General features: G+C 39.5%; 1 protein-coding gene across 3 annotated transcripts in view; it reads right to left on the bottom strand.

Annotated features, from left to right (window-relative positions):
* Positions 1-1,809: 1,809 nt before the first annotated feature.
* The window catches only part of LTA4H (leukotriene A4 hydrolase), a 29,009-nt gene continuing 19,799 nt past the window's right edge, over positions 1,810-11,019 (bottom strand). For 2 of the 3 annotated variants that reach the window (XM_019918557.3, XM_019918556.3), the window contains 7 exons: positions 10,568-10,671; positions 10,068-10,138; positions 8,016-8,070; positions 5,888-5,983; positions 3,530-3,612; positions 2,772-2,876; positions 1,810-2,104 (listed from right to left, as the gene is read on the bottom strand). In XM_019918557.3, coding sequence (XP_019774116.1) covers positions 1,987-2,104; positions 2,772-2,876; positions 3,530-3,612; positions 5,888-5,983; positions 8,016-8,070; positions 10,068-10,138; positions 10,568-10,671 — 632 coding nt within the window. In that variant the 3' untranslated portion in view covers positions 1,810-1,986. The remainder of the gene's footprint in view (positions 2,105-2,771; positions 2,877-3,529; positions 3,613-5,887; positions 5,984-8,015; positions 8,071-10,067; positions 10,139-10,567; positions 10,672-11,019) is intronic. The other variant, XM_019918558.3, reaches the window with a different exon arrangement.

The raw sequence follows: 11,019 nt of genomic DNA, 5'->3' as shown, positions 1-11,019 counted from the left end.
CCGTGGAGCAGAGACAAGCTATTTCCACTGGCTCTGTCCAAATTCATGACACAAAAAACCCATAAGTCAATACCTTTACTTATGTTATTCTTTCTTCATCCAGATGGAACACACTTCCAACTTTCTTTGCTTGGCTAGATATTTCTTATTCCTTAAGACTCAGTTTAGGCCTTCTCTTCTCCAGGAAGCATTCCCTAAATGCTTCAGTTGGGGTAAGTGGCCCTTCTCTGGGGTGCTTTTTCTTTAGCATTATGTATAAATTACTTATTTTTGTTCACCCAGAAATTATGTGTATATCCAGCTTGGTACAAAGACATTCAACATATGCTCCTTAGCTGAAGTAAGTGTAGACTCTAGTGGCCCCCAGGTGAATTCCTACAAACATTTGTCTGTAGCGCCTTCCTCCTCCTTCATAGCGTCCTTCAAGACCACCCTCAAGCATCCCTTGCCCCAATTCACTTTCAGTATCACTAATCAGTGTAACTGAAAAATGACATTAGCTTGGAGTATGGGGCAAACTTATGGGGGGGGGGAAGCCTCCAAAAGCATCATCTGGGTCCATGGATTTGCTAAAGTCTAGTCACTTCGACTGTGATTATATACCAGGGATTTGAGCTGCACTCTCTCCTCTGATATTCCTGGCATGGAGACAAGTGAGAGCAGAGCCTGAGAAATAGAAGCACACTGCAGTGTAGAAACATGTCCAAAAGGAGAGAAGCATATGGGAGAGTGAGAACAGGGGAGAAGTCAGGATTACAGGAAGGCCAGAGTGTTTCCTCCTATTTAAGACTTTTTTTTTTTTTTTAAATACTACATTAGCACTTCTGGAGGGTATTTAGCGATGATATGCCCCCACCCACATTTACGCTCTAAGACACTATTTCTCTTTGCTAGAGTTTATTTGGCCAGGGGTGGACCAAAGCTAGGTCAGAGCCTCACCTTTGGGAGTTTGGAATTGAGACAGTCTCTCCATGTGGTAAGAACTATTGGCAGCAGTAAAGCTGGGGTAGCCAGACTATACAATGTAGACCAGAGAGACAGAAATGGGAGATAAGAGTATGGATGTCTCTGCTGTCCTGGTGTCAGTTCCCTTCTGTCTGTCCCTGATTCTGGTAACCTCCCCCTCCCCTGTATCCTTAGTATAATCCTCCTTTTCCCTTTCTGACTTCTAGTCATTGGGGTTGCTGTCACTTACAATCAAAGAATCCTAACTAATACAACAGTGGTTCCCAAACTGTGTGCTGGGGCACTGCGTTACACTCATAGGGGTTCTTTGTTACTCTCTCACTTGGATAAAGTTGTTGTTATTTTTAACTCTTTCTTTCTCTGTGCTGTATGCTGTTTATGGATGGAGAAAGTTTGCTGACCACTAAGGAGATGAGGCTGGTTGAATAGACTGTCAGGTATAACTGAGGGGAGAAGCAGTGGTATTCAGGTTGGCCATCTGACCCTAACGGTCAGGAAAACAGGACAGCAGGTGGATCCGGGTATGAGAAGCAGAGCGCTCCCACTAGTTTATACATTTTGGTAAGGGAATTCATCCTATGTCCACCAGCTGGGTGATGAGCAAATCTAACCAAGTATTTATCTTTAAGGTTATTTAAAAAGCAAAATCCTAATTATGTTGAATTTTTGGTGTGCAACGGATGCAAATTAAAGAGCTTAAAATAAGAGGTAAATAATATGTTGACATATCTTGTGACCATAGTGGGAGAAAATGAATATGAAATTAATGAAAAAATCAACATTTATAAATCAAAAGGTTAAAGTTTGCTAAAATTCTCTTTACAAAGAACATGCCACCAGGGGTGGGAGGGGAGATAGATCAGCTTTATTTATGAAAAAAAAAAAAAAAATCACTGACCAAACAATAAAAAGCCAAAACTAAAAAGACATTTTTAGTTACAATGTGAGCTGAAATTTTGTATTTCTTTATGAATTCAATTTTAAAAAGAGAAATGTCTGAAATCAGCAATGGACAGGTCCTTAATCCACTTTTAAATCTTTCCCCACAAGCATGGCAGTCACGGGGTGCATACACGCCTTGTGCTCTTGGTAGGTACGGATGGCTTGATCGTGGGATTTGTCAAAGGCAGCAAGGTCCCTGCATTAAAAAAAAAAAAAAAGAAAGATGGATAATGACTTATTTCGGCAAATTTTATTATACTTGCAAACAGATTAATAATAGATATTTATGTCTTGGTTATATTTTTTTCAGAATTCCTGCCAAATTCATAGTCAAAACAACTTCACTGAGATATTCTTAAATTGTATCTTGTTGCCAAGATACAACTTTTTTCACTTTTATCAAGCATTCCTTTAATATATGTCAAGCAACCTAGTCTACCTTATTGCAACATTTGAATCAAAAAGGTTTGGCTTTACCTGTTTGATCCTTCTTTCATTTAACTTCAGACACTTTTTTCTTATCCTTCCCTACTCATCTTCTACTTGCTTTTAAAGATCTTTTTGTGTATATAAGATTATCTTCGATTTATTTCCTTTTCACCAGGGTCTAACCCTATTTGGCCCATAATAGGTAATCCATATATAATCCTTCTAAAAAACTAATGAAATCATCTCAAACTTTAAATATTTAGAAGTGTTAATTCCTATTCTAAAATTGTATCTATAATCCTTAACAAATTTAAAAATATTATTTTTAGTTTGCATTTTTTCAAAGTATTTTAGCAACATCAAAAACATCTGTTTAAGATTTTTCTTCCCCATTCCTTATATAAAGTCAAAGCATAGTGAGACTTGGTTCTTACTTGAATAAAGGTCGTGTAAACTTCATTCTTCCTTGTTCAGTCGCCATTTTTAGAGCCAAAGGAATTGCTTCCTCCCATTTCGATTGAATGCAGAGTCGTAACCATCTAAAAGGAGGGTTTTTAGGGGGTATGGGGTAGGAAATGAGGAGAAAGAAGCAGGATATGACAGGTATATCTGAAAATTACTTTTGTAATGATGAATAATCCCATTATACTTACACTGTACACCACTTTATGTTATGTCTTTATTCTGAGAATCTCAAATCCTTATACATACCATTCAATAATTGGAGAAGAGAAAGAAGAATAGTTGGTTCTTGAAAAAGATCATACGTTTTCAAGGGTTTGGATTATGTAGGTGCCTATAGACCTTACATATGCAATTTCGGAAGGAATAAAACTTTGATTTAAGCTCACGCTACAAATTTGAATTAAAAAAGATGAACAGAATCAAAGATTTCTAACTATTCCCATTTCAGAGCCCAAGAGGAAGAATGCCTATTTACCAATGAATCTTTAATTCTAATTTTTTTAAAGGCAAGAGAAGCTTAGAATAAATTCTAACAAAAAAATTAGTACTATCATCTTACAGATATTGCAACTACTCCTTAAAGACCATTATAATTATGTATATAGATGCAGTAAATTTGAAAAGGATTTTTCAAGACTCATGTATGTCTCATACGCTGCTTTCCCTTTCTCCACTTTTGAAACTAGTTTTCCACTTTCTTCCACAGAGACAAGTTAAAATGATGTACCTGAATCGTATTTCAGAATTGTTAATGGCATTGAAGTTGTACACCTCTTGCATTCGCTTTATGTGCCCCAATGGAAGAGGTGCCTAGAGCAAAATAAAGAAGTATAACGTATCATTTCAACAGGATTCCTTGGAAGAAAGGAGCTGGAGAGAAATTCTTAGCCAGATTAAAATCCTCAATATTTTATAAAATAGAAATAAGTTAGATAAAAATAAAAGAAACAAATGCACACTAAAATAAATTTTGTGCAAATTTATTCTGAATAAGGATATTCTACTAGGAGCCAAGGGATAATTTAATTTGCGAGGTACGTGGAGAGGTAAATGAGAAGTACTCTCTTCAGACTTTCTGGTATATGTAAGCACTAACTTTCCGAACCTCTCCAGAGTCTTTCAAGTTCTTCCTTATACCTGAAATATCTTAAATTTATTCTGTTCTCCAGATTCAATCACAGTTAATTTTTTCCCTCACTGATTCCCCCCAGCTTTATCTTTGTATGTTTCCTCCGAAATCCCTTTTGAATGATCTATACCCCTACAAAATAGCAGTTTTTAAACTTTTATATTACAGACCCTTTTCAGAATCTGATGACTAATACGGACCCTTTCCTGAGGCGGGTGGGATACAGTTACCGTATAAACACCAAGTTGTATGTACAGTTTCGGGGGGTTCATAAACTCCCGTGCCCAGGTTGACCCGCGCTAAAGGGAGCACAAGCTTGGGTGAAGGAGAGAAAGCAGCGCTCAGTTTGGGCAGGCGGAGCGTCGGCGGTGCCCGCGGGATGCAGGCGGAGGAATCGGCGGTAGATGGAAACCTCCCGCTCCAGCCGCTTCCGCGTCTTACAGGACGCTCACCCACACTCGGCTCTCACTGACTGCTTGGACCCTTCCCAGATTGTTTCGTTTCAACCAATCTCCAAGTCCAGCCGGGTAGGCCGGCTGGTTAAGGTCACCTCCTAGGTCACCTCGTTACTTTCCCCTGTTTGCTGTGCCTGCTCGCCAGTCGGCGCATCATGCTTTCTCTCTTCGTGGCTCCAGGCCACACGGCAGGCGGGGCTAGAGAGATGTGTGAAACCGCGGAGATGGCTTCATGCACTAATGGGTTCTCTTAAGCCTCCCGTTGCTTTAAATTCCTGTTTCTCATTTTGCATCAGTTCCATAGGAAATTCTGTTCAAAGTCTTCTTCCATCCCTCTCAAGGTCTTTAGACCTAAGAGCTCCCTGTCATGTAATAGTAAAGACCCCATCACTATCTCCCTCTCAACATACAGCATCTCCTCTCAGCTTCGCATGTTCTTTTAGTCACCTGGCTTTGAAACCTTCAAATCTGCTTGGACTCCTTCCTGTTAACCCCCAACCCAGTCAGTCCCCAAACCCCATGCTCCATCCTATGTGTTCTCCCTCTCACTGTCCCGCTCTTTCCCTTCCCGCCAGCTCCCTCCAGCCTGTCCTGTACTCCTCTGAGTCTCCCAACTAACTTCACCCCCAGCGTTCCTCATGTCAATCCAGCCTCCGCAACACCAGAGGAATGGTCTTCATAATCCACCATTTCATCAGATGACTCTCATTTTTTTTTTTTTTTTTTTCCGGTATGTGCGCCTCTCACTGTTGTGGCCTCTCCCATTGTGGAGCACAAGCTCTAGACGTGCAGGCCCAGCAGCCATGGCTCATGGGCCCAGCTGCTCCAGGGCATGTGGGATCCTCCCAGACCGGGGCACGAACCCGTGTCCCCTGCATCGGCAGGCGGACTCTCAACCACTGCGCCACCAGGGAAGCCCAGATGACTCTCTTTTTAAAAATGTTAAATCCTCTGCGACTGCCTGGAATCAAATCTAACATTCTTAGCTTGGCATTCAAGACACAGCACATCAGATCCCAGCAGTGTTTCTAGCGTTCTCTTCATTAACCTCTTTCCCAGGGCCACGATTTCCTCCTCCTGCCACGCTCTGTCACTTGCTGCTCCTTCTATCTCCCTGCTGACTCTGCTCTTCTCAAATCAAGCCCCACTCCTCCGAAATTCTTCCTGATTACCCCAGTTGCAAGGGAGTCCTTCTTCGCTTTTTTCTCAAATGACACCTAAAATCCCTCCTTTTAGTGCTAAATTTTGCACTTGAGACCTTTCCTACTAGATTATAAACTTTTTGAGGACCCGGCATATTTCTTTCTTACGTATTTTTATATTCAGCACAATGCTAAACATAGCAGGCATTCAACAAATGTTTTTAAACGAATGGATTTTACCAAATCATTTTTTCTGTTAGTTTCCACATGGATATTTTTTCCATGAACCATGTGGTTCAACCATGAATGCTGTGCCTTTATGCCCATTTTAATTTCTAATATTTTGAGCTAGTACTTACTTTCTGGAGCATCTGTGCTAAAAATTCATTCACCTGATGAGAAGAGAAGTCTTTTAGGTCTGCTGAGCTGAACGAATTTAAATCATCTTCTTTGCCCTGAAATAAATGTTGCCTGATTACTGCCATTCGTGTACGATTCAATAGTATGTATTGGTTTATCTGACATAAAAGTAGAAGTTAAGAAAGAGAAATACAAGGATGTATAAGATTATAAAAAATAAATTTGAACATTAGCTATTTTAATCATTCTGAGATGGCATAACTATAACTTAAAGAGCTGATATGACTCCTAAATCTATATTACTTAAGACAAATTAGACGATTAATAGTAACAGTGGAGGAAGCTTTAGCCAACGTCTGTACAATTCACGATATATAGATTTCCAAAGCAAAGAAATGCTACAAAAAAACATGTCAACTGTTTATAGGCCAATTTGAAAATGTGGGTAAATAATCAAATTGCATATTCTTTTAAATATCACACTAATGAACTCGTAAGGCCACAAACAGATCTTTCCCTTCATCTTCACACATTCTATTTTCCCCACTTAATCTTGGAAATCATTTAAGGAAAAAGAAAAGTGGGTCTGTACTTTTCAATTTAGGATTCATTGCAAATTATCTTTGAGGAAATGATTGAGGAACATTAAAAAAAGCTTATCAAAATAAGCATTTTAAAAATCTTTTAAAATAGTTTTAAACTAGGGTTTCTTTTAACTTTAAAAGAAATATATGCAAAGGTTAAAAAAAAATCAAATAGGACCAAATGAAAAATTCCTTTGCTTTTGCTCCCTGTCTCCAAGTCCCACTCCTCAGGAACCTATATTAATATGTATATCCTTCCAGAAAATTTAATGTATGCATATACATCCTTGTAAAGAATCATTATTTTACATCTTCCTCCCCCTTCAAAACACCCTTAATATCAGAACTTCCTCCCTCTTAAGAACCTCACCTAAATATTAAAACTTACAGATCTCATTCTCTGCTCAAAAACATGCATATTTAAACTACCTATTGAGGATATATTTATTAGTGGTAAAAACAAAGAGCAGGGGAATGATAAACCAAAATTCATGGTCATGGTTACATGGCAGGGCAAGGTGGGTAGAGAGGATGAGGTGGGGAGGGCAAAGTATTGACAGAGGAGGTACATATGTGTACAACCAGCCTACTGCTCTGATAAGAAGTTGTTAGAATTTTTAGATGTTGGGGGTAGGAGTTTATTAATTTATTAATTTATTTTTGCTGTGTTGGGTCTTCGTTTCTGTGCGAGGGCTTTCTCTAGTTGTGGCAAGCGGGGGCCGCTCTTCATCGCGGTGCGCGGGCCTCTCACTATCGTGGCCTCTCTTGTTGCGGAGCACAGGCTCCAGACGCGCAGGCTCAGTAGTTGTGACTCACGGGCCTAGTTGCTCCGCGGCATGTGGGATCCTCCCAGACCAGGGTTCGAACCCGTGTCCCCTGCATTAGCAGGCAGATTCTCAACCGCTGCGCCACCAGGGAAGCCCAGAAGTTGTTAGATTTTATATTTGCTTACAAAAAAGTCTTGAACTTAGATCTAAAAAGTCAGTAATGCTCTAACTTTGTTATGATGTTATGAGAATCTCCAAAAAGATGTTTATATTTTATTTAAAATTAGGGTATTTTTTGCCATGGTTTCTTGTTCCATTTTCCCAATTTGCCTTACTCGTGAGTTGGTTTCTCTTCCTTCCTCTGACCCTTAATGGGTCTCCCAATACCTGGAGCTTTCTACTCCTCTCTCTTATTCTCCACACCCAGACAAACTTTGGTGCAAACTATCATACCTCCCTATCTATTCTTCGAAGAGCCCATTCATCTTTCTTAAGAATCACTTACTCTCCTCTAAGAGGCCTATATTCCTCCACCCCTTTCCCTTTTAAGAGCAAGAAAAATCAGAACTAATACCATCAACATCCATTTGTTTTCCCCCTCAAACTTAACTTTGCACGTTGAGGGCTGGTATAATATCATTTTGGATAAACTTGACTTAGGAATAGTAACTCCAAATACATGAGTTCATAAGTAAAGCACCACTCCCCCACTTCATTGAGTAGAGACACATTTGTACAATTCAAAAAGGAGTCAAAAATCATACATTACTACTCACAGTAATCCATCTTTGACTTAAGGCAATACAAGCATTTGTCAGAGTCATATCATAACTGCAAAGATTCAGAATATTAGAGGTTACATTTTATAGAAGCACATGCTTTTGCATCAATGCCATTTTGAACTTACAGAACATACTTAAATTTCAAAGTTCTTTGAAAATAAAGATCAACAACTCCAGAGTGATGGAAATAGGAAATCTTCTACCTGACTTAAAGATTACTGGTCTCCTCTAAAAACACAGAAATCCAACTGGATATCAAATTAATGAAACCCTGGATTATTCTTTGGAGAGAATGCCGAAACATCTCAGCAGAGACCATCACATGCTTCTGCAGTGTATGCTGAAGGGGCTGGGGCTGAGTTGAGCGTATTGTTTCCCGGATGGTAGGAACAGTTCCAGGCACTCAGGACAACGTGGTAAACACCACAAAGTCCTTGCTCTCGTGCCTTTTCCTTTCTGTCGTTCCAACCATCTAAACATCCAACAGATCTGTGAGCAACTGCTGTGTGACAGGCACTGTTCTAGACAATGGGGAAATAACGGTGACACCCTTGGGAGACTCCGAAATCATGTGATTTTGATCCTCTCTTTTCAGAAGAAAGCAGAATTCACGAACTCTGACCATTAAGCAAAGCAAGCTGTGCTAAGGTTTATGTGTTCTCAACTTGGAAAACAAGTCATACATTTTGCAGCAATGCAGGAGACCATGTAATGTGTGCAAAATTCTTGTAAAACATCCTTCTTTGTCCATAAGTCATGCTTACTTGCTGTGAAACGTTACTGTTAGAGAACAGAGGGGTACCTGCCCTGCAGGGCCTAAATGAGGTAAGTTTTGATTAGAAGTGACCACTGAACTTGCTTTCAGAGAGTTTGTGCCCTGGAGGAGATAATAAAGGGGTCAAAGCAGTGACCTTCTTTGAATCAGCTTCCAGTTTATCTTCATGAAGTGGGCTGTGGACAGTAGGCAAGCCCTTTTGTTTACCCTCAAGACCAAGTGGGACCAGAGGTCCTTGACTGTGCAGGCAGTTCCTCACCTTCAGTTAGAACATGACAGCACTGATCTCATAAGGAACACCAGGAGAGTAAAAAAAACACCTTTGGCTGGTCTGTTTCTTCATGCCTGAAACTTCCTTCTCATTGTAATGAAAACAATTAAATAAGGATTAGCCCAGGGAAGGGGAAGCAACCCTTACTTAGGGCAGGGTCCTAAGAAAAGTTATGAGTGAATCAGGTATGAGCCCTGTTTCTCATAGTGCTTCAATGTAGTGAAGGAGAAAGACTTAATACTCACTCACACAAATCTCAGATTACGACTGTGGAGCTGTGAAGAGGCGACACACAGCACCGAGAAACCCGAAACGGGAGACTTGGCCTAGTTAGAGAGGTCAAGGAATGCTTTCATGAGGAAGTGGTTCTTGAGTTGTGATTGGAATTAAGTGGGTAAAGAGTACTCAGGGTGGAGGGAACAGCAAGTCCCTGGCTGCAACATGGAGTAGTTAGCATCTCCTAATATGATTCTTGGAAGACCAGGGTTCAGGTCCCTGATTTGAGGAAGGTGTTTCGTTTAAAGGACAGTGTAATGGAGCGCTTACGATAACGAGGATTTGAATCTCAACTCTCATGACTTGCTGCGCAGCGTTCAGCAAGACACGTTACCCTAGCTAAGCCTCATGTGCCTCCTCTGGAAGTGAGGGTGGTAACTTATGACACTGTTGTAATGAGGGACATGATGCTTCTATGTTATTTTTCTTACTGCAAACGTTTTTAAGGAAAGGGCAATATCTTTTTCTTTTCTGTATCTCTCACCATCCTTGTGCAGAAAGGAGGCACTCAATAATTACCTGCAATGAACTGAACTAATTTATATTTATAATATCATGGAAATGACTTTTTGGACCTCAGCGTTAAGGTTCTAACTCCTATGAACTCAACTCTCATCACAAACTAGTAATAGCTTAAGGAAGGCATAAAACCCTTTCAGATATTTTGAGGAGCTCTAGGATTTAGGAGAATGAGAAGGAAAAGCATTAGTAGGTAAGTACTGACTTGGGCTTCACAGGGGGCAGTCCAGGAGAGTACAGCCAGGCATTCCAATCAACTTGATTTAGAATATCAACCTGAGAACAGAAGGAACACCCAGTTTGCTACAGAACAATCTTTTCTCTTGAAAAAAAAAAAAATCTAAAACTGACTTTTAGGACCTCAAATCTATAACTTTGTCTACACTGACATGTCAAGATAATTTCTAAGTCTCTTTTCTAAAATAAATTTATGTTAATCAGTAATGTTCTTTTAAATAAAATAGGAAAATTAAGTACACACACAAATTTCTGAAACATACCACTGTAGATTGCTCTGAAATAGGAAAATTCTACACATTAGTTCATACTGGTGAGATCACATTTAAACAGGAAAACACTGAATGAAAGATTGAATCTTAAATTCTAAACTAATACTACTATTAAGTAATTCAAATCAACCTAACAAATAGCCATTAAATAAAGATATATTGAACATGCACAATAAGAAAGGTTTTAGAATCCAACCTTATCCTTAAAGTGGGAATACAGGAAATCCTTCCAGTCATCAGTGGTTATGCTCTTGTAGGAAAATTTCTCAACATAAGCCTTTAAGAATCCTAGGAAAACCTCTAAGAGTTTTTCAAAAAGAAGAAAAGAAAAAAGAAGTCAATTAATAGAAAGGTAATTAACACATTTTTTGGTGCCTTGCATTGTACCAAACCACGGAGAACAGAGAACATTCAGAAAATAGGGAAACCAATGAGGACTTTAAGAGTAAAAGAATGTTCAAAAACAGAGGTAGGACTTAAGTTGTACCTTGAAGAACATACGTAATTTGTTGGAAGGCAGAAGAGAAATCCTAATTAGAGGTAAGGGGATGACACAAGACACAAAAAAAGGAATACACAACACAAGTTCCAAGACCAACGATCTTTGCATAACTTGAAAAGAGGAAAATAAGATTGGGCAGACAGAAT

This window comes from Tursiops truncatus, chromosome 11 (genome assembly GCF_011762595.2).
Source record: "Tursiops truncatus isolate mTurTru1 chromosome 11, mTurTru1.mat.Y, whole genome shotgun sequence".
Classification (NCBI taxonomy): domain Eukaryota; kingdom Metazoa; phylum Chordata; class Mammalia; order Artiodactyla; family Delphinidae; genus Tursiops; species Tursiops truncatus.
This window is presented reverse-complemented; position numbering and strand designations above follow the sequence as displayed.